Source organism: Strix uralensis, chromosome 11 (genome assembly GCF_047716275.1).
Source record: "Strix uralensis isolate ZFMK-TIS-50842 chromosome 11, bStrUra1, whole genome shotgun sequence".
In the NCBI taxonomy this organism is placed as follows: domain Eukaryota; kingdom Metazoa; phylum Chordata; class Aves; order Strigiformes; family Strigidae; genus Strix; species Strix uralensis.
In genome coordinates this window covers 25045062-25068663 of record NC_133982.1, presented here as the reverse complement: position 1 = coordinate 25068663, position 23602 = coordinate 25045062, and the positions used below count along the sequence as shown (strand labels likewise).

General features: G+C 40.3%; 1 protein-coding gene across 1 annotated transcript in view; it reads left to right on the top strand.

The window, feature by feature from the left end:
* Positions 1 to 23602, top strand: part of RFX7 (regulatory factor X7) — a 53605-nt gene that overhangs the window by 21467 nt on the left and 8536 nt on the right. The window contains exons 2-7 of the mRNA XM_074879872.1: positions 1911 to 1944; positions 10123 to 10205; positions 11024 to 11146; positions 17225 to 17345; positions 20018 to 20098; positions 20701 to 20908. Of these exons, the coding sequence (XP_074735973.1) occupies positions 1911 to 1944; positions 10123 to 10205; positions 11024 to 11146; positions 17225 to 17345; positions 20018 to 20098; positions 20701 to 20908 (650 nt within the window). The remainder of the gene's footprint in view (positions 1 to 1910; positions 1945 to 10122; positions 10206 to 11023; positions 11147 to 17224; positions 17346 to 20017; positions 20099 to 20700; positions 20909 to 23602) is intronic.

The window sequence follows — 23602 nt, the reverse complement described above, 5'->3', positions numbered from 1 at the left end:
CTCCTGAAAAGCCTCGCGCACAATGTCGTCTGCAGGTCTGTAGAGTAGAGACTCTATTTGGACTAAGTTTGTTCTGCCTGTACCCTGCATCACCTTATCCTCCATGCTCATTTTTTGCATTAATCTGTCATGTGAAGCCATAGAAAAGGTTTAGGTACAAAAATGGGCACATACGCCTGAGCCCTGTTTCCTGCTGCCACGAGCATTGCTTTGTAGGAGAGGCTGTAGATCTGTAGCAGCACAGGGATTGTGAGAGCCTGCTAGGGTCAGGAGGCAGTGCGACGATATGGAGTCCAGGGTGAAGGAAGTGCTGCTGGAGCAGCTGTCTGCGTCAGCATGACTTTGGTCAGCTTTGGGTCAGATGCAGTGATAACTTTTAGCAGCAGCAGGTTTCCATACTTGGTGTTCTTTGACCTTTCTAGTAAGGTGGTGGTTCTTGAAGAGTGAGATGACTTCCTTCAGTGAGGGCTTCCTTCAGTTGCTATGGTAGATGCGAACATCTTCCCTAAGGCAAGGAAAAACTCTTGTTTGACTGTCCTTAGCATTCCCTGTTCTCACAAATCATCAGCAGCTCTGCTTTGATGCTCCTGAGTGTCCATCCATCTGATTGTCTTTTCCTACACAAAGTCAGCCAAAGTGGATGGATATCTGCTGATGTATCTACTTCAGTGAACTTGTCATATATTCTTACGTGCTGAAATTTTTTATTGTATTCTGTCACTGTAGCATATGCAGTTCTTGTATGGGAAGGGGCATTAGTATTAGCAGCTCCTGCAGAACAGATTTTTAGACCATCTGATTTCAGAATGAGGTATTGTAACAAGGAGGACAACCAAGTCCAAGCTCCGGCCTCTTTGAGCATCTGATGCAACAGTAGATGCTGGTTCAGTAGCTTTGGTTCCTATCACCACCAGGCACTAGAGTTGTTTGTCTTGCTTGTTTCTTACTTACAATTTTAATATATCTATCAGATGCCTTACTTGGTCTTTCTTTGTATGTACAGGTAGCACCTGTACAAAAGGAAAATAACTGGAAGTCAGACGTTTTGTTGTGTTAACAGGAGATTGAATTATGTTTTATTCTACTAGGAAAAGAATTGCTCCCTGAATTCCAAAAACCGTTGTTTAGTTCTTGTTCAGTACACGTCCAGCAGCAAAGACCTTTGTTTTTTGCATGTTAAAGCTCCTGCTCCTCTTCAGAGCAATGATAAAATACCTTCAACTAATGCAGTCAGACTGAGCATCTGAAATACGGCAGCCTTAAACACAAAAGCTGCTTATGGGTGTGTTTATATGAAGTATAATAAGTTCCATACCGTTTGCACCCCTTGGCACATGTACTGAGGTCATTTATAGCATACTTTAATTCAGTCCCCACCCAGTGTCATCTTAATAAGCCAACAGGAAAGTAGTGAGACTAACGAGGAAAACTCCTAAGTTGCCAGTGGGATACCAATTGTCTGCTTTGTAGAAGCTCTTTGGAAAGCTATAAATAAATGCCTTGAAGTGGTGGGATTTACTGAAGTGTGGGGAGAGGGGAGTGTTAATTGTGTTTACAGATGAACAAGTAAAATGCATCTGAATTGTGGAAGAGCTTACAATAAAAGTAGTGACATCCATTCTGTCTGCTTTGCAACTTAGGATAATAGGTCCCAGTTGCAATGATACTTCATTTAAAAAAATACAGTTCTTATAAAAAAGCAAAACAGCAAGAATTCTAACAAACAGTTAAGCTTGAGGTGAGTTTCTGCAAAAGAAAAGAAATAGCCAGACTTCCATAGACTAGCAGGATGTTTAACAGCAGGAGATTAAGCCTGTAGTACAGTGATAGAAATTTTAATATGTAATATTTTTGTTGTTGCTGTTTAGATTAATTCAAGATTTCTATTCTCTTTCTTCCCTCACATCTAGCAAAACTGTACAATCTAAAGTGGACTGCATTTTGGTAAGTACAACTCCCAGAATGCTTTTTAATATTTAATAAACTTCAAGACCAAAATAGATGGCTCTGGAGACTTGACAGCTATTATGAAGCCTTTCCTTAGCAGTGCTTTAATGTACTACCACTAAATGTGATCAAAATTAGTTCCCGTTGCCAAAAAAAATGTATAATGTGGATTTGGTGGTTTTTTTCTGTGGAAGTATTGACTTCTCATGGCCAGCAGCAAGTGGCCATGATTGCCACTTGTAGAACTGTCAGTATAGATACAGCACAGAAAGATGACTTACTGCTTTTGTAAGCATGATTTTATTAAATGCAAGATTATGTATTGCACAGATCAGAGTATGCAAGAAGCTAACTGTACCTTCAAGTTCTCTTGCTCTTTAGGCCTTTAATAACAATGATTATTGGTTTTGTTGTTTCCTTGAAATAGTTACTTCATGGCCAGTACTACATTTTAAGGAAGGAACTAGATTGAACTGCATGTTCGCACAAAGCCTGGCAAACCAATGTCCTGGTCTGTGAAATTTTTGTAGGTGTCATAATTATCAGATTGTTGGTTTGTTTTTTTTAAATCTTGCTAACCTCAAAAGTTGTATACCGTCTCAGGTACTTTCCCAGAAATGTGCAACACTATAGGTCCTGTTAGCTCTGGTGTACTACTTAGGACAGAGAGAGATACAATTTTTTGAAGAAGCCAAGCCTTTGAAATGCATAAACATCATCTTCCTTTGTGCATTAAAATAACAGGATCTAGAAAGTGATATGATAAAGAGATTATTTCTGGGAAGCAAATATGTAACACTAACTCAGAAAGAGGTTTTATTTGGTGTTTTAATAGTGAGCAAATTGTGAGTTTCTTTAAATCAGAGTCTGAATTCATAAATCTTAAGACCGGAAGGGACTGCTTACTCTGACTTTCTACCTTTGTCATTTTATCCAGAAGTACCAGTGGGTAAGATAAAAAGATGACATAGACAGCCATCTGGATATAAGCAAATAGAATTTGTTCAGCTGTATGGCTGAGCTAAATAAGAACACTCCGTAAAGTCACATTATCAAAGGCTAATTCAGGTGACACTGAATTCGCTTTCCTTAAAATGTTGTCTTAATTTACTGTAGTAAGAGGTTTAAAGTAAGCTGTACTGTTATAGGAAACAAACTTTGGACCCAGTTTTGCCTATGCTTAAAATTCTTGGATGCATCTGACTAAAATAGTAATGCAAAATGTCATTTTTGTCCACTTTATTCCTCATTGACATTTGTGGGCACAAAGCACATGTCTGAAGATCTTAATTTTTTTGTATGAGAGTCATCTTCAGTGGCAAAAGGGCAAATGGCAGAGTTACACTCTTTTTAACACTAGCTTTTTCTGTGGTGAAAAATGGGAAGTGGGGTAGGTGTTCCAAAGTAGCATCAGAGAGGAAGTAAGTAAGTAGGAGGTAACCAGTCATCTGCTTCTTGGAAATCCATTTTAAAGAAAAGGAATTACACTAGAACTGTTGTTGCATTAAATTCTGCAGATTTGTGGATCGAGGATGCCGAGGTAGGGATTTTTAGTTTGTATGAGTCCATTCATTTGTGTAGGTCTCATCCATTGGATGGACAAGCTACTGTTCTGAATAGTGGTCTTGGACGCAAAGCAGTCTCCACAGCTTTACTTGGAACAGAGCAGCAGTGTCTGGATGGTCTGGTTTTCTGTTCCAGATGCCTCCTTGTCTGTCCTACTGTTCAGAGGAGTCCTGTCAACAGTGGAAAGGCCCCTCTAGGTTAGCAAAGGTAGATCTAATGCTGTTCAGGTAGTTTAAAAAGGAAATCCAAGATCAGAATAGTTTCAGGAAACAAAAATTAAGCTGAATTCTGGCAAAGTGGTTTCTGCATTTTTACATGCTTTTGGAAAGCTGTGAACTGCAAGACAGAATCTAAAAGTATGTTAAACTAAAAGGCAGGGACTATATAGCTCTAAATAACTTGTTGGGAACTTCCTTGCAGCCCTGCCCAGTTCTGTCCTGCAGAAGGTAGATGAGCAGGTTGGCTCTTTGGTGGAAGGTGTATGAGTTTGTCAGAGCAGCCCTGTGATTGGGGTACCAGCTGCCTGCAGAGAGTCCGACTCCAAGCTTATGGGCAGGTCACAACATTTCCTTTAAGTGCCTGTTCTTGCATGTTTGGTTCAGACAGAAACCTTTCCAGGGCCTTCGAATCAGTCTCATGAAGCATAAAGGGACAATGTCTGTCCCTTGTCTCCCTTCTTACTGTAAGGAGGAGATTTGGGACTAGTTGTCAGTTATATTGGGAGGTGCCGGTGATAGCTTAAAGCATTTAAACTTGATCAGTTTGCTAGCAATCTTAAAACAAAAAACAGCAGTAGAGAAAAGGCAGACTATGCTTGTTGCCATTTGTGTTTGGTAGCACCAGTCGCAGCTGCATCGCACAGAGCCGCACACAGACTGCCTAGTTCAACACAGGATAGCAAGGAAGAGAGAAATAGGAAGACGAAACAGAGGTGATGGCAATGGTGTTTGTTGTGGAGGTAGCTAGCAGCAGAGGACTGCAGAAAACGGCGAGTATAAGGGCACTGGGACTGCAATTACTCATAGAGGAGACCAAAGTTATCTGCCTTTTATTTGTTATACCGCACCACTTTCGTTCTGACATACTGTCAGTTTCTGGAAGATAGTAAGAAAATCATTGTATGCTATGCAATCCAAAAAAGATAATTAGCAAGAATTGTGGTGCAAACAGCCATTAAAAATTCATTATAACATCTTTTTAACTGTAGTAAACACGTCTAGCAGTAGATTCTCTTATGACTTCGCTTGGTTACATTTGTTGCCACGTACTAAGTGAACTCTTGAACCTGATTTTTAAAATGGTTTGCTCTATAGAAACGCTCAGCAAGAACGTTTCCTTAGTTCTCTGAAAAGAGGTCAGTGTTGATGAGCGAGTGCTGGATCAATGGCCAAGAAAACCAAAGCTGCTGATGGCTGGAGCAGTTACAGTGTGGGCAGCAGCCGTGTGCGGGATCTGTAGAAGCACTTGGTCTTGCTGCAGAGAAGGTGGTAGCTCATCACTTGTCTTTTTGGCCATACAGGAGACAGGCAGAAGCTCTATGAAGCTTTGGCAGCTGTGGTTGGGACACTGTCAGTACAAAACTGCCATGTGCTTTTAGGGCTTGTTTGGAATATTTAGCACCTGAAATATGTTTCTGCTTCTGTTCAGATAAAGCATATCAAATCTATTTATTGGCAGCTTTTTAGAATAGTAGGTTCTGTTTCAAGTATTAGCTGTTTTGTCTTGATCATATTTCCAACAAACCACCTGACCTTGAGCAAATTATTTAACCTTTGCTTCTGTTTCTCTATTCACAAAGTGGGGAGATGATTGCTTGACTACGTTGCTATTCTTAGTCTCGTTGTTAAATAATAGATGTTTGTTCTGCTGAAGTATGACAAGTTTTAGAACCAGTCTGCCAGTATGTGCAAGTTACACTGCCATTGGCATACCGTTTTTTCACTTTGATTAGAGTATAGTTATCTAGAAATACTCAAAATGTGGAAAGAAATACTGAGATCAGTCCATGTCCTCTAAAATAGTAGTCTTGCAAAAATCTTGCGGCAGTGCCCCTGGCCTTCAGCAGAACTCAAGGACAGAAATAACCTGTAATTCTGTCTTCATTGTGGAAATATGGAAAAGTTCAAATTTGAATGCTGTTTTTCACTGTGTTCATTACAGAAGTTGTAACTCTGCTAATTGTTCCTTAGTATTTTCTTCCTCTATTTTATTTGAAGTTTGGCCTGACAAAATATTTTCTTCTTTAAAACAATCCAAAAAAAGCACATTTCCTGGAGTTTTCCCACGGTAATCCCTTTTGACAACTTTAGTATGAAACTTCACTAAAGTTTGTGACCTGACAGTAGATCAGCAGTCAGAGAAAACCAGATAGAGAGAACCAATCCACCAAGGTCAAGAAACCTCAAATGATACTCTGTGATTCTGGAGACTTGCATTCAAATCTCAAGGTTCTCTGGTTCAAGCAGGAACATGAATAAACTCATGTTTCCTGTAGCACAGATTAAGTCCTTAACCACATTCTGTGTTGAACTGATCCTTGTCTCTTTGTGCTACGAAAAGTTTCAGTGTCTAGTTAGTGTCTGTCAGAATGGAACCAGATGTCAAAACCTGCTATTTTAACTAAAAAAAAAAAAAAAAAACCCACACAACATTTTGGCCACCCTGGTTTATTTCACAGCTGTTTATTTGCTCAATCAAAATGCTTGTTAGAATGAAAAAGTTGCATCTGTTCCTAGGAGATCCTTGTTCTGTGTCTGTCTTAGGCAGCAAAAGGACATATTCATTTGGAGCAGATCTATGTGGCCACTGATAACACAGATATAAATGGATCTCTAGTTTAATGTTTGGTACATACTTTGTGCATTTCTTTATATCTATATTTGGTAACTGTCAAAACAAAAATATCAAGAGATTTCTGCTCCTTATGTGTTACTGAAAGTCCTTCCTTAGCTGTGACTTGAGGTTTCTAATTCTTTGTCCTTAGTTTTTCTGTCTCAGAATATAAGATCACTCAGATGTTTTGCGTACTTGATATATTTTTGGCTAAATTGAAGTCAAGTTGTGAAAATAAGTATGAACACTGCTCGCTCCCCATCTTCACTGCATCTTCCTTTATTTAATGTGGTTCCAGTTACAGGAGATAAATATAAAGTGTGAAGACCAAGAGTAACAGAGGTGGTGCTTTGTGATAGCTTTACACCTCAGTCCTGCAAGCACTTTAGCATGCTTATGCATTTTTCTAATGCAGCTTCAAGAAATATGGTTTATAAATAGCCTTTGGAGAATTAGACAGTCTTCATCTGATTTGATAGAACCAGTCAGTCAAGGTCAGGAAACTTGAAGCAAAATTTTTACTTGGATCCCTTTAAATAGTGGAAAAGGATTCCCCAGACATTTTACATTCTGTATGGGTTCTAAAACTACTGTAGCATAAGCTTTGATGGGCTACACAAAGGGGAATTTGTCCAAGATGATGTCAGCACTGCAGTCTTTCTCTTGATGCTGTGACTTTCTTCCACTCTATTGACCTATTTTTTCCACACTGTTAACCTGTTTGGAGGGTGGTGGTGGAGAAAATTTATAGTATATTTTGTGTTCTTGTTTCTTTTTATTCATTTCCATATGTATCCAACTTAGCACAAAGGAAAACTCAGGATGAATTAATCTTTTTCTTCCTGGTCAGTAGGCCAGCTGAAATGTTCTCCCACTTTCCCAAATTTTTTTCTGATTTCAGTAAGAAATTTGAAAGTTCTGATACTCTGAACAGTTGCAGTAACAGAGTTATTACTGAATTCACCAGACCTTTAGCACTGAGAACTAGTGGATGTCAGCTGAGGTTGAAGAAGAGATTGTACTTACCAAGGTTGTAAACCTTTAAAGTTTTGAGAGTTTTAGAAATGTTTAGATAAAACAGCCTAAACAAAACATAATGTTTGGTTTAAAATTTGTTAAATATATTGCTTCCTGAATCTGCTTGCACTGACTGTCATGCTCCATCTCCTCGCTGCTGCTTCTTCAGTTTTAAGATTATTTTCTCTAAATAGATTCAGCCTCATCTAACAAGCTTAGGTTTATCTAATTATCACCCAGGTAGGATTACCTCTGTGAACTGCCTGTGACTCCTGGCTGTGTGTTAACTCCTGTTTCAAGGAGGTCCTGCCTCCCCAAGGGCTTCCCTGCAGCCACCTCTGGAAGCTGGAGGAGTTGAGCAAAAAGTGCTGTCTGGGGCCAGGTGTGGAGAGGAGTGGGTTTTGAGTGAAAACAGTGAGATAACTTCACTGTCCAGCTGCTTCTGCTGAGGATGTGAGGAAAGCCATAATCTTCAGCTGCCTCAGGTCTAGGGTTGCAGTTTTGCTGATGAGAGTGTCACTGGATCGCTTGCATCCTTTGGAAAAGGCTCTGCTTACATAATCCCAGTCAAATTTTTTTCTCTATACATGTATTGTTGGGGTTTTTTGCTGTTTGTTTTGGTTTGGTTTTGTTTTTTTTTTTAAACTAGGAGGTTTGGTGGATGGGGCCTGTGTAGCAGAGCCTCCATGGCTCAGGCAGGGCCCTTCCACCCAGCCCCTTCTCTCTGCCAGGACACAGCAGTAGTTGCTTCAACTGCAGTGGGCACTGAGAGTACTTCAGTATTTTTAGAGGAAAGGTTTAATGTTCCTTCTAAAACCTTGCCCTTTATGTTGCACTCTGGCACATTAGATTTGGAAGCGTGAGTTTGTCTTCCACCTCAGTGTCAGAGTCATCGGGGGTGTTTTTGTTTTGCCTGGGATGCATTTGCCACATGGATTAGTGTTTACCACGCAGGGTAATCTCACCCCAACCGTGTCCTTGGGGTACTGCTTTGGCATTTGCCATTTAAACAAAAAGCAGTTAAGTTCCTTGAATAAAAGGAGGTCTAATAAAAAAGTGCAGGTTTTCTTACAGTTAATTTTCTATCTTTTCAGAAATAAATGATTAATTTTCTGTAAATTCTTTCTTTGAAGAATGTTATCTTTTCAATAATGGCTTTGTTCAAGGAAAGCCCACCTGTCCAAATGCTGTAATTTATGCAGGAAAGGAAGAACAGAGAATTTGACAAAATGCACCCATTAAGAAATATTTCTCTGGATATTTGGTGGTCTGAGCACCGCTGCTGTAGAGCCACGCAGAAATCGGTGTCAGCAAATTTCAGGCATTTGTCAGAGGAAAAAAAAAAAACCCAAATGTTGTGGTTTGCTGCAGTTTATAAAAGCAACAAATCCAGTGTCTGTTACCTGGCTGCTGCAGGAAGTGTGTTTTTTGGCTCAGAGAATGTCTGTCACATCGCTGGTGGCCCAGTTCTGTGGAGCAGTCTTACAGTGGGGGTCAGCAAGCCCCCGTGCTCTCCCGGCGCCCTTGCCCGGATAACCTGGCCCACTGGTCCTTGCCCGGAGCCTGGGGTCAGGGAGCGGGGCTGGGCGGGGCGGGGGGAGCTCACCTCTCTCTACTACTGCAGTTAATTTTTGCCAGCTGAAGCGAGGTGGATCTGCACATGACTGGGGTGGGTAGAGAGCCCCGGTTTGAAGTGAAGTTCAGGTGTTTAGTTTCCCTGGTCTCTATTCTGCTCATTGCTGAAGTAAACAGCCGGGTGTCCCTACCTGTTGGTCCTGCTCTCTTCCTTTCTATTCCTTCTGGAAAAGGTTACATTGGCAGTAAGACACCAGTAAAGGAAAAGAGAATTAACTGTAGTCCAAAAGCTGTATTCAGACTTAAAAAGGGATCCAGTGAGTCTGACTCTGTACTGGTGATGCCCCACCTCGTGCATTGCTTCTGCAGCATCTTCCTGAAGGAGAGCCCGCCTGCTCCTTGCATGCATGGCTTTACTCACGCTGCTGCTGAGCAGGCCTGAGCACATTAACACAACTGATTTTCCTAGTATTTCTAAGTCCCTGTAGCTGGTTTCAGGTGACCAAAAGCTAGTTTGTATGAAGCAATCACTGTTTGCATACCCCAGATAAACTCCCCTCAGCTGGTATCCTCTGGAGGAGGAAGGAGTTCAGCATCATTGAGATTCATGTTAACTGAATGGCTTGTCTTCAGTATCTGTTAAATAACTCCGATTTCCAAAGGAAACAAAACAAATGCATATGTATATAGATGGATTTTAAAATGTCTTTGTTGGAGTCTGTGATGCTTAACTATTAATATGTAGTATATCACAGGATTAGATATGACATCCTGTGTTGTGTTACAGCACAGCTGGTTTTTGATGCTGCGTTTTCAGAGGGGCTTCATGTGTACTCTGAAAAGATAAAGTTTTCATGTTACATGTCTGGTTACAGAAGTGATCTGTTACTGACATTTTTCCAGATTCTGCTACTGTTGCATGTGAATTTTGTAAAGGTGACAAGTGCTTTCTAGTGTGTGATGGCGTGCAAATAAAAAAATCAAGTTTCAAGTCCCAGACTGCTCACAGTCACATTCTTTCACATAAGTAAATATTTTCTTGTTTAAAATTGTATTATTTAGGAATAGACTGTTGGATGACGGTTTTTAGCTGTCAAGCTCAACTCTTATTGTTTGCTTTTTCTCCCTCTGCCTCCCCCCACCCTTTTTTTTTTTTTTTTTAACCAAAACGCATTTGTTATCTAGCAAGAAGTTGAGAAGTTTACAGACCTAGAGAAACTCTACCTCTACCTTCAGCTGCCTTCGGGTCCCAACAATGGAGACAAAAGGTATGAGTGTGTAAATGTGAGCAGCTAGTACTGAAAACTTAACCTTACTTCCTGTGGCACTTGCCTGCTGAGGAGCCATTCACATGATGTGTTTGGTAGCAGAAGCAGCCTTTGTTAAACGTTAAGGACTCTTCTTTTCCTGAAGATCGTGTTTGGTTTTTTTTTTTAACTTTGAATCTTTAGTGCATGAATAGCTTGTAAAATAAACCTAAAACGCACGAGTCATCAGAGAAAGTGTTTCGCAGCCTAAGTGTAATCGTTCCTTCACTTTTTATGTAGGAAGTGATAATATAACAACACAAATGTGATGGTGGGGGAAAGAAGGAACTAATGGTATTTCTGATAACATTTGTTTAACTGAAGGAAGGTCTAGAAAACCAACCTGTACATCCCATCACAGAATTACTATATGATCCCAGTAGGGTGGTTATAGGCAGGCAGGTGCCAACAGGAAGCACTCTGAGCATCTGCTGGGAAAGTTGGGTGTCTCCAAAGGGCAACTGGCAAACTGAGTGGGCAAAAGCTTAGAGGTGGTCAGTAAGGAACAACAAATTTAAGAGAGGAAGTGGGTGGACTCTCGCCCATCGCTGTCTACTCGCGGCTATGTATCAGTCAAGAGCTGTAGTGTGGAGTTCCTTTGTTAAATTGTGGATGGAAGAGGGAGATGACTGCTGCCCACACCTCAAGGAATAGCTATGTGTGTGAGGTACTGGCCCTCGTTGTCTCGCCACCTGTGTAGGCAGACAGTTATTAAGTCTTGTAACTGAGGAGGAGCTGTGGGGCGAAATCTTCATTGGCGCTGCTTCTTCTTTCCCTAGCGATCAGATCTCCATGTCGTCCAGCCGTGCCCAGCAGATGCACGCCTTCTCGTGGATACGGAACACCTTGGAAGAGCACCCTGAGACATCCCTTCCCAAGCAGGAGGTTTATGATGAATACAAGTGAGTGCTCACAAGGTGGATCCGTGCACATGGCTTTAGTGAGCATAGATAGTTCTGTGATACTGGCTCTACAGGTACTCCACTGATGTACAAGTGCGTATAGCAGAACAAGGTCCTATATACTGATGTCCCTGAGAAGCATATTGAGTACAGTGAGGCAAACTGTATTTGTTATTTCTGCCATGGAAAATAAGACTGTGATAAGACATATGCTGAAGGAAAGGTACAAGTATTTCTTAACAAGTAATACCTGTATGAATATTGGTTTTGTTTTGTGGACAGAGTGGCACAGGTAAGAAGCACCAGTTACTCTCTTATAGTACCTTTTGGTCCACTGTATATACATGCATATATGACTCCCTTAACAAGGATGAGGGGTTGAATTGCTCCTTCTGAAAATGCAGCTGTTTTGCCCCTAAGATCTAGCCCATTACACCTTTCTTTCCAGAATAATGCATAAATGTTGGACCTTCCTGCAGCAAACCCGATTTCTACAGAGACACAATGTATCTGAATATGTATGAAAACAGTAACCAAGGCCACTGTGAGTCTGTGTTGTCACGTCTCAAAGCTACCATGTAACGAGCAAGCGATTAGAAGCAAGGGAGAGGGAGCTGTCTGGCGGAAGTTGGATTTGAATTCATTTACAGAACATTCCCCATGGAGGGGGTGGAAATAATCATCCTCAGCCCAGTTGCCTGAAGATGAATAACAGATTTATGATCTAGTATGAATATTTCCATAATCTGAACGATTACAGTAATTTGCAACGAGCTGAATCCCTTCACCTCCTAAGTGCCTACAGGATTCAGCCCGTAGTAATTGTTATTGCAGGATTGCCTTCTGGGAATACCTCCTCTTAATTAACTCTCTGGTCAAGTTTTTTACTCTGACTGAGCTGAAACATGATGGCATTCGCTTGCCTGGGGTTGATAAACATGCACACACCTATTTCTGAAATCTCGCCGTCGACTGGAGCGGTGACGCAGCCTGGAAGTCCAGCCAATGACACAGACGTGCTGGAGCGGCCAATCCCCGAGCAGCAGCCGCTTGCGCAGACACAGCAACAGCGGCAGCTGCTGTGCAGGAGAGAGATGGAAGCGTTATTCTTAAATATATTTCTTATTAAATAATTTATGGCCTGCTTCAGCAACAAATCTGCTTGGCTTCCATGCTGTGCCAAGCTGCAGATGCCCGGAAAAATCATCATCTACAGATTGTGGAGTGTGAAATTTGGATGGCTTTTGTATGTAGCTGCATCAAGTATTTGTGTATTGTATTTTTTTTTCCCTAACAAAATAAGGGTGGTAAGCAAATATTCAGGAAAATATCAAATGTTTGGAATCTGTTCTCCTTTGAAAGCATCTGTTCTGTTTTTAAAACATTCAGTTTCTTTGGATATTTTCATGAGTTATTCTTGCACACCAAAGGAAAAGTAGTCTTGGAGTGGGAGGTGGGGAACAGGCATATAAATAGATAGGAGAGTTAGTTTTGATAAGTCATTTTTCTTTACCTAAGGGTGTTAAGACCTCTCAAAACTCACTTCTGACATATTAACAGGTTAGCATTTCTCTCCTCTGTGCAAAGATAGACATTGCATGAGCTCACAGTGAGCAAGCTTATGCACTCTGCATGTATAAATCAAAGTTACAAGGCTTCAGAAGAGTGCTGCATCATACCAGCATCTCAATTCCTGCTGTAAATTTTGGTCAAAATAAATCTTGCGAAACTACTGGACTTCTGCATCACCTTTCATGGGTTTTTTTCTATGAAGAGGGAAAGACAGAAGCCTACACCCCACACAAGTCCACTATTGGCAAGTGTTGATAGTGTTTCCATGTTTCAGTAGCCTCTTCTTGCTAGGCTTATTCAACACAGTGATTGACTCTTCTTTCTGTTTTCTTACTCTTCTATTTAATTGTGAATTCACATCGCTAACTGGATAAAAGTGAATGGATTCATCTCCCTTTTGAAAGGGAGAAAATTAATGAAAAATTCATCATAATATAAGGCAGTAGCACTTGGGAAGGTTGAGAGCTTGCAGCTGAATTTCAGAAAGGAGGTAGATGAGAGATAGTTCACCTCTCTTGTTGGTGTTGTGATGCCACTTGCACTGACAGAATACGTTGGGCTGTAAGAAACTGTGTTGTGTTGGGAACACACGGTTCTTCTGCCACCTTCCTCTGGGAGTTATGGGCAAATACAGTCTGGAAAACCTGGGAACTGATGCAGAGCTGCCTACCGTGTTATCTAGCCTCCAGAGAATGGATGCTTCTTCCCATCAAATCTTTTCAGTGTTTTCTTGTAAGTCAGTTTTACTTGGGTATCTTCTCCCTACTGGTAAACACCCTTCTGGAGTCAGCCAGGTGTGGATTAGCTGAGTTTAGAGAATTAGGATTTCTAGTCTTAAATGCAGTCCTGCAGTACTTACACAGACAAAATCCCTGTTTGCCCACAAAATGGTTTGTTGAGCCTCCAGTAAACACTTGGGCCCTCTTATCTTGCTTCTATTGCACTGACGCAAGGAAGAGAAGTCATTCGTATTTAAGTTTGGTGCCCTGAAGATTCACTTGTTATGCTTAATATGGATTAGGAGATCTTTGAGTCATCCCATATCTCTTTCCTTTAGACTGTAAATCATTAATCCTTGCTTTACTGGCTGCTGGGCCACTCAGTGCTGCCTGACGCATAGTTTATGTGCACTAAGTTTAAGAATGTTAACCAACAAATTAGGAGATTATTCAGAAGCTAGCACAGAAGAGGGTGGTAGGTATAGGAACACCGTGTCTGTTAAATAAGACACAAGATACATACTCATGTTGTTTCATAGCACTTAACCAATGTTTTTATATAAAACTCCCTGATAGGAACAGGATGGGACCTATTGTGTTGTAAAGTCCAGTTCTCTGTCATAAGCAACTACCTATATGTTCCTTTTAAAAGCCAATCAAACTCTGTCTAGTTGTTTTCTACCTCTGCTGCCGCTCTTGGGAGCGTGACCTGCAATTTCATTTCTCTAATGGCTTTCAGACATCTCATTTCCATCCTACCTGATTTTTAGGACTCATTTCTGTGCCAGCATTGTTCATCAGCTTAATGAGAGCCAACCTCTTCCTATGTTTCTTCGCTCTAACCCATTTTTAGAGACCAGTTGTTTTGCTGGATTGGATAAGCCAAGATCTTTGTTTTGTTTCATGCAATAGGTCCTTTATCATTTGCTGTTAAGGATTTTTCTGCCCAGGAAGCTATGTAAACTGGGCTGCATAGCCTGACTGTCTTCACTGGCTTTTTGGTTAATCTTCTTTTGTGGTTTAATTCAGGTGCACTCCCAAGTATATTTTATGTCTTGAGTATCTTTAATTCCTAACAACAAAAAAAAAAAGGCCTTTTCTCCTTATCACGTAGGGGAGCTCTGTACAAAGGAACGTAAGCAACCGCATGTCCGTTGTCATTCCTGTCTCTGTGCAGACCTTCCCTCCCCCGTCTTTTTTCCACCCACCCTTCAAATAAGCAAAACAGCTCCTGGGCTCAGAGATGTGCCAAGAGTGCAAGTAGCAGAGAGAAGAGCTCCAGGGAAGAACTCTTGGTATGTGTTGTCAAGTCAATGAGAGACCACAGATGGACATGGAGGGTTCTCAGCCAAGCCAGGAGGAGGAGGGGCCGTATGGGATGATCTGTCTGAAAACTGAAATTACATGATAATAGCTCAGAAATCACAAGCTTGCAGGAGCTGCCAGTATGGGTACGAGGGGACCATGTAACTGTGTGTTTTGCTGCTAGCAAGTAATTGTCTTGAAACAGATGTGCTAGACTTGAGGAATGGATTTTTTTTTTCCTTTTTTATTTATTTTCTCCTAGGGAGGGAATAATTTTAACTTTAAAGTTGATTGATTAGTAGGTCACTAATCCTGTTTTGCTGGGTTGTTTTTTTATTTTGTTTTGCTGATGTAGATTTTCAGTCAAAGATACTGCTGAGTGTGGCAGAGAATTTCAGAGAGCCCTCCTTTGCATGCTATTTGAGACTTAAAGTCCGGTAATCAGCATCAGTAAGTGACAAAGACCCACCTTTTAGGAATTTCCAGAGTCAAGTTAAAATCCATTGGAGCCTGGCAAGATGCAAGGGAAAAAAAATGCACAGAGATATATGTATTACACGTAAATCAGTGTCTGATTCCTAAGAGAGTGCAGCAAGGCAGAAGTATTCCGTTGTATTAACTTCAAATGGACACGTCCAGAATCCAGATTTTGTGACTGAGATGCATTGAAATGAAGTATGTTTGTATGTAAATTGGATAAAAACCTTGATGTCCCATACAGAAACTAGACTAATGGCTGCCTGTACACCAGGTTGTGGGCAACATCTCCTGGTTTGGCCCGGTAGCTGGGGGAGGTGGGTGTACACAAGCTCTGCAGGGAAATGTCAGAACCAAATAGCATAAAACTTACTGTTTATCATCATCAAAGTCATTATATTTGTGGTGGTACTTTTAAAGTGGAGGATACCTACATACAGCCAAGGTAAAAGCAGCAGGTACTTGCTGTATAATAACTAGTATTTTTACAGAGAAAATAAATGCAGTGGAAGTATCTCAAGAAATATATACTGCTTTCTATAGAGCTGCAGTTTTCAGAGAAGACATTTTGACTGGCCTATTTGGGTGCAAATGCCGTTGCTAATTGTTACTGTTTCTACTAGGTGATGCTGGGAATGAAACATCTGTTTCAGGAATGCTGCTTTTTCTGTTCTTTGTGTCTGTCTTTGTTTGCCTGTATGTACCTGATTAGAGTAGCAGGCAACGTGGTGTATGAAGCTATTGTTTTTCTGCTCTCCTGCTGATGCCCACGCAGGGTTGTGTACAGTCACAGTCATCTTTTCAGAGGCAGGTTGTTTTTGTGTATTGCTGGTAGGACTTCTCATGGGAAAGGAGATCACTGCTATCTGTTGCTGACTCTATGACTGTAGGAAATCTGAATGAGAACGCTTTAACGTTTCGGGCACATTAATATCTGTGAAATACCACAAGGCACTTGAACAAAAGGCAATATGGCATTCATACCTTTGTGCAGCCTTAAGCACTTGCTGTGTAGGTAAACCTTCCAGAACAGTTACGAGTTTTCTCCTCTGCTTTCACATGTTTGTGATTTTCCAGATCATTCACGTTTTGCAGCAAAATCAACAATTCTTGTTGTCTGCCTCAAGGAGATATTTTTTAAATATCTCAGATGTTGAAACATGTGAATAGATGTTGAAACAAAATTCCTTCTGCTGTTTTTGAGAACTGAAGACAGATAACAGTGCCCATTTTACTGGAATAAGTAAACTTAGCAAAATAATTACCTTTTGTTGCTTTATTCCCCTATATCATCAGGTTGTATAGTCAGTGACATGAAGATCTACATTTGCAGAGGCAGGTGAAATCTCTGTTAATTTAGGACTGTTAATGAATATAAGGATGTCTATAATTAAGCAGCTCTCATAGTTCAGTAGTGGTAATGCGATAATAGGACTAGGTCCTCAATACATGGTTATGTTACACCTATAAAGGTGAAGCGGGTTCCCTGGGAAGGTATGTTTTATTAAATTTAGTTCTGTTAAGGACTGTTAAATTGAAGGTGTGTAGGCAGAATCTTTCTCTGGACACTGAGATCTCTTACCTACTGCTTTAAAATATTGCTGCAGGACTTCAGGCCTTGCCACACTCAAGCTATATGTCAGGCTAGAACAATGTCTCTGCTTTTATTATGTCCTCAAATAAGTGAATTGAAACTACTCTTCGAACTAAGTTGTGGAGTAAATCTTAACTGTGCTCTAGATAATGCCACTACTTGTTATGTCTCCACATGACTTGTCTTTGAACTCGGTAGAGAACAAGGCAAAAACTATGGTATTAATAGCTCTGTTCATACATTTTTAATGCATTCAACTCGTTGTGGATAGCTTCATTAATGTTAAATGTGGTTCTAAATATGGATGGGTATAAGTGTTTTCTTTTGAAAACCTTTGATGGAGTCTAGCATGCAGGCTGGCCTCTTGTATTGACTTTGATTCCATTCACGCTTTCTTTCTCTCTGTTGCAGGAGCTATTGTGACAATCTTGGCTACCACCCATTAAGTGCTGCTGACTTTGGAAAGATCATGAAAAATGTCTTTCCAAATATGAAGGCCCGTCGTCTAGGCACAAGAGGCAAATCAAAATATCCTTTGCTAGAACTCTTCTCAATAACTTCTGCACTTGCCTGGAGAACATCTGTCATTATAGCTTAACTACCAGCTAAATGTAGAAGTAGTGTTAAATAAGAAATGCAGACACTTTCCCAACATTCTTTAAAAATTATTAATTGCAGTAGTGTTAGGTTGCAAGATATAACTTTGGAAACAAGTACTTAAATTTAGGTTCTGATGCTTAGTTGTCACAGCAGTGAGGAATCAAAGAAGCTTTATCATTTAGTGCAAAGGGAGATACTGGAATAAAGGAACTTGCTTTATATATGTGCAGTAACTAGTATTTTATTTGTTGTACAGCTCAGAATTATCAGAACATTTCTTGCTTTTATATTATACTTGTGCACACCAGTAATCTAAAAGTTAGTTGTAAAGCCAAAGATCTGTCTTAAGCTGTGCTACAGATATTTCATAAACCTGCCTCTCCTCAACTGTTAGCATGGCTTGAAAGAGAAGAGGGAACTGGGAAGTTGTCACAAAAGCTGACTTCAGATTTGGAAGGCACGATCCGAGCCTTGTCCTGCTGTCAGAGGGGACGCAGGTTCCTTCACTGCATGGTGCAGACCTGAGATACCAAAGACAATTCAGAGCAAGAGCTTCTAGGATGGGGAGCACTGTTTCTCTCTTGACTTCAGTCTTGTTCCCTCTGCCCAAAGTTGGAATCTGCCTCCTTCCCTGTGTTAGTCCATCCCAGAGGGTGTACAAAAACACCACCCCGTTTAATTGTAACTTAAAACAAACCTTAAAATACTTTAAAAACTGATGTTATCATAGTGTAACTAGACATCATTGTTATGGGGAGAACTATACACAGATCTTGGGACAGATTAGTTTATCAACTAATAGGCTGCCACTGTGAAGAATTTGAGGCAAATGCTATGCAAAAGAGTCTGCTCATATCACTGGTGGTTCTGCTGCTTCAGTGTAGAGGCAAGAAGCTTGGCTGAGAAAGGAATGCAGCAATCAAATCTAAAGGCTACAAGGATGTGAATTTTTCTCAGGCTTTTCTGAGACTCAGCTGCAGTTTGTCTAGTCTTTAGCATGCTGAAGTGTTCCATTAAAAAGGAAAAACTGATAGTGATTTTCAAAGTAAGTTTTTTCATCAGCAAGAATTTTGTCTTTTCCAAGTTGAGAATCATGCTTCCCTTGAGAATCTGTAGAAACCATCGTCAAGTAGTGTAATACCCTCTGCATCCCCCAGGGTCGACTCTTGCTCCTCTGACGTGCTGAGTGGGCAAAGCCACTGCAGTAAGCAGGGCAGGGAGAGCATTAAAAGGGCAAAAGGCATCAAGGTGCTTGTAGGCTCTAATTAAAAACCACTCCAAAGAACTAGCAGTAATGATACGGGCACACTGTAATACTGGCCTTTGCCAAGGTCTCACTTGAAGCGTGCACTTACAGAGAGAATTAAATGCTAGCAGGTAGCCCAGAATTATTTGTCTTCCATAGAGGGGAAGAAACCTTCCATGCAGTAATAAATGGAGAAGTTATGTGTCAACTAAATTGTTTCATAAAATACAGTGTTGGATTATTAGTGGAGTCCAAAACTTGGTAGTGATGTTCTAGATAGAGCTAGAGAAGTTTTAAGGAAGAAGTCACATGATGTAATTGTAGCTTGACCAAGGGCATCTCTTTGAATTCTGTTCCCTAAGTTTCTGATTCAGAATGATTAAAATGTGACTTTATCTCACGCTTACCTTAATACCTAGCCTACTTACATTTATTTTATTGTAATTATGCTCCATCCAGGTTAGCACAAGCAAATGCAAACTCCATGGTCTGGGAAAGAGAAATACAGACATATTTACAGAACGTGAAAAATTAGTGATCCTGAAAAGGATTTGCATGTTACAGAGAAGAGACATTGTATGTGAACTCCTAGAGTAATGCTGTGGAGAGAAAAAAAGGCTGATTTGATTTTTAGACCAATAAACAAGTGAGTAAGGGTAATGGAGGGAGTATATTTTTGTATATTGATTTGATGGGATCAAGGTAAGAACAAATCTGGGTATTTGTGTCTATATTTTTACAGAAGAATTATCATGGGTGGGGAGAGAGCCACAAAAATTGTGTGAAATCTTCAGAAGAAATGTCCTCATCAGTCATTTTATCCTGTCATGGGGAACTTCTTCAGTTTGTGGAAGTCCCTTAGGAGAAGGAAATGTTATGAAAATTAGCAAAAAGAGGCAAACCAGAACAACTCATAATTAAGTAAAACCTAAATTTGGGAACACATTTTTTAATAGTAATTAACTTTTGGAAATGCATTCTTCATCTGGTTTTAGGCCTGGTTTAGGAAGGGAGTTTAGTCCAAACTTATGTTAATGATTTAAATACTGAATAGCTAATTGAGACTACTTGGCGTGGTTTAGTGGTTCTTCTAAGTCATCAAATGGAATTTGTCACGCCTAGCATCACTTGCTCCTCTGCATAGATGGAGAAGCCCAGTGACCTGCCCCAGAACACAGCCGCTTATAGGCTCTTGATTCTGGCTGGCTGTGAGACTATGTTAGTAACAGTAACTCTTAGATCTGTTGTTGAGTTTGCTTATAAAGCTTATGAGGGGTATCAGAGGAATTACTGCCCTTCCTTCCTATCCCCCAGCTAACAAGCAGACATGATTTAGACCTTAATTCTTGTTCACATATTGCTACAGTGGACTGAGGAAGAAGGCTTTTGTGCATATGCCAACACTGCCCAACCTTGACTTTCATAAAACTGGAGATGGGGTATGATATATATTTGCTTATTTTATATATATTTCTGCGAATTAACATTGATGTTGTTTTTCTGTCCGCAGCTTTCAAAACAGAGCTGTGTAGATTTTAAGATTTTCTTTACAATACTTACGTTCTGAATCATGGTTTGATGTTGTTCTGTAAAGTTCAGAACAAATTGCAGTGCTATTAAAAAAAATAATTTAGGAGGTGAAGCAGACTTTCACAGTGTTGCCACCCACAAGCTATATCTTTTTAACTCTGATTCTGGTTTGGTTTTATTGTGTGTATTTTTTTAAAAAAAGTAAATGCTAGGGAAGAGGAAGCCCAGTGATCAATTGTTGGTGGTCCAGATATTAGGATTCTCTCTACAATTTTCTTCCAGAAATGTCAGCTTCATATAATGCCTTTGGAAACAATGAGTAGATTAATGTTGAGACATTTCATTTTGAATTATATTGATGTTGTGATCTCATTCTCCATATTTCATGAAAAAGTGATCATACTACTCAACTTTTTGTGTGTTTCTGATCATCATTTGCCATTTTTGTGTTCATGCCTTAATGACCCTTAATAATTAAAGTAACCTTTCCTCCTTTGTTTGTGTGTTTTAGTTGGATGGGGCAGAGCCGTCTGGGCAGCTGCAAAGTGCTGATGAGGAAGTAGTCTCTGCGGCCTGCCGGCTTGTTTGTGAATGGGCCCAGAAAGTGCTGAGCCAGCCTTTTGATACAGTCTTGGAATTGGCTCGTTTCCTTGTAAAAAGTCACTATATTGGTACCAAGTCAATGGCAGCTTTAACAGTAATGGCAGGAGCACCAGCAGGTAATGAGATAACTTAATGCTGAATCAATGAAATACGGTTCTCTTTTTTTTTTTTGGGGGGGTTTTTGTTTTGTTAAGAGTAATAACATCTTACTTTGGGGAAGCACTTCTCTTCAGGGCAAATGTTAAACGCTGACTCTGAGCATTGAGCATGCATTTACGTGATTTTAGTCCACATTGTTGCAAATTACTTTTCTTGCTGGTAGTCTGGGTAAAGAGATCTGAAAATAAGCAGTGGTCTCCAGTTTAGTTTGTGATTCTCCCATTTCCTCCAATGAGGACCCATGTCTTTTAAAGCACTTCAGGCCATGTAAGTAATTGTACATAAACTGAATTTATGTACTTTGCTCAGGAGTTTAGTGCCAGTACAGTGCTGGTTTGTAGACAAACCGTTGGTGTAGCTGTATTTCTGTCTGATAACTTGCCCTGATTTGGAAACAATTGTCTGTCTTAATTTTCTCTCAAGAGCAGATTTTCTTACAGGCATTTCTGATATGTTGGATGCGGATTTTCCTGCAATGTTTGGTCAGTGTCAGGTAGTACAAGCATGTCAGCTGCTGCAGTTATTGATCACATTAGAAGTAAGGGCTTGAGGAGCATTGAGAGGGACAGGAGAGCCTTCTCCAGGGGCAGTTGTATGACTGAGGTTCCAGCACTCGATTTCAAATCTTCATTAAGGATTGAGGTAAAGAGAAGAGTTATTTTGTATTTTGCTACATCAGATGAATTCCTGTTCTATTCAATCCCTGGGAAAGCTTACATTTGATGTGGTTGGTCATACATCTACTTTTATGTTCTTTGTTTCCCTCTTCATGTTCAAAATCAGTCGCTTAATAATTTGAAGTGGTTTTCTGTGGCTGTGGATGAAGTAAATTACAAAAACGATGGATGAGGAGGGAAGTGCATGTCCACAATATGCGCCTCAGACTTCCCTCTGGGAAGTTCTGCCCAGGCCTGTCTAGCAGAATGCGTTTAGATCAAGGCAAATCTCTTGAGTCGAGACAGGCAATTTCGTATGGAAACTGGTGGTCAGGGCTGTACGCTGGGGTGATCCCCTTCTGGATCATGTTCTTTCTCCTTCAAGCTCTCTTTCCTTTATTGCAACTTGGAACTGAGGGGTGGCAGTAGCAAATTTTGCTGCCTGTGTACTCCTGTTTTACCTGTTGTCGCTTGGCTTTGTTGATTCTGCTTGCCATGAAGGAACACTGGGTATATGTATCAACTCATGTGGTTTCTCCCCTTACTTCCTTCAAGACAAGATGGTTTCCTTTAAGGAAAAGGACAGTTACTTCCAGTGCATGCCTCTGGCTTGGATAGTCATTTCAGGAGAGGTTCTTTCTAGAATGCTAAATAAAATATTCCCATTCTGCTTCATTGCAAGGAGCTACAGTGTCTCTGTGTCTTAACTGAGGAAAAAGCAAACTTTTACCCTCAAAGAAAAATTTGTTGAGTTTTTTTCTCGTAAATTTGCCTTCAGTATTCAGCCCACATAGATGAATTGTTTTCCATCAATGGCAATATATTTGTGCATTTCACTGCTCTGTGAAGAAGGAATTGTGCAAGTGGAGATATGTTGGAGTGTTCAAGCTCTCATGGTGCTCTGACCTGCTGGGAGACTGGGCTCCCAGAGCACAGTTCCTAAGCATGTACTGGGTATCTAAAACCAAATACTTGCCCTACAATGGTGTTGATTAATTTATAATTAAGAGTTATTTTAAAAACTGTGAAACCTGCAAAGTGTAAAGTAAATGGTGTTAAAGCATTTTTAGAAGGGCAGTTCAACAGGGTTAGTTGGTCACTGAGAGAGCATGCTAATCCTCTTGACTGTTAATAAACAAAAGATCATGAATGTGATGTGTTTTTGTAAGGGAGAGAGGTACCAGCTGCACAGATGAGACTAACTCCATGTTGTTCTCCCTGGAAGTACCACTTGCTTGTGATGAGGAAAGGCATTGTCTCCAGTAAAAAATGTTCTGTTCTAATTTCCATAGTTTTTTCACCTTTTTCCTCCTTTTTTTCTTTTTTCCCCGGACACTTCTCTTCTTGCCCTTCTTTCGTCATTATTCCTGATCACACACGGGTTGGGATCCATTCTGATATTACGTGCATTGTGTTTAATGCCTTGACTATTAGATATCTGCTTAGAGCTCCTCCTCTGTGACACAGACCCACAGCTTTCTGGAAGGCTTTTTCATTTTTAAAACTGCCTTAGACATTAATAACAAAAACACGGATGATGAATTTTAAAGGTTCATCTAAAACATAACTGCTGCCCTCTACTGTCAGTTAAATGAAATGCATTGTTTTTTAGATTTTGCTGACAAAGAAGTTGCAGTTTGGGATTACTGGAAACAAGATGCCAGTACATAGTATTTTAGCAGCTAATGCCCAGCTTGTCTAACAGATGGAGGTTTTTCCACAAATGTGGAAATAAACTGAAACACTGAATAGATTTGAGCATGAAGTGGATGGGAGCACCTCATGGAGGAGGTGTTCCCAGAATGCTTGTGGAGATCCCTTCCATGTATTCTGTGTGGTTAGATACAGAAGTGGCACTACAGCAGACAGGGTATGTCTGGTTTCCTACTTCCTCTTTTATTACTATATATTATATATAATGATTATAATAATTATAGTGATATATATAATAATTTATTATATATGAATATATGTATTCATACTTCGTTTACATTC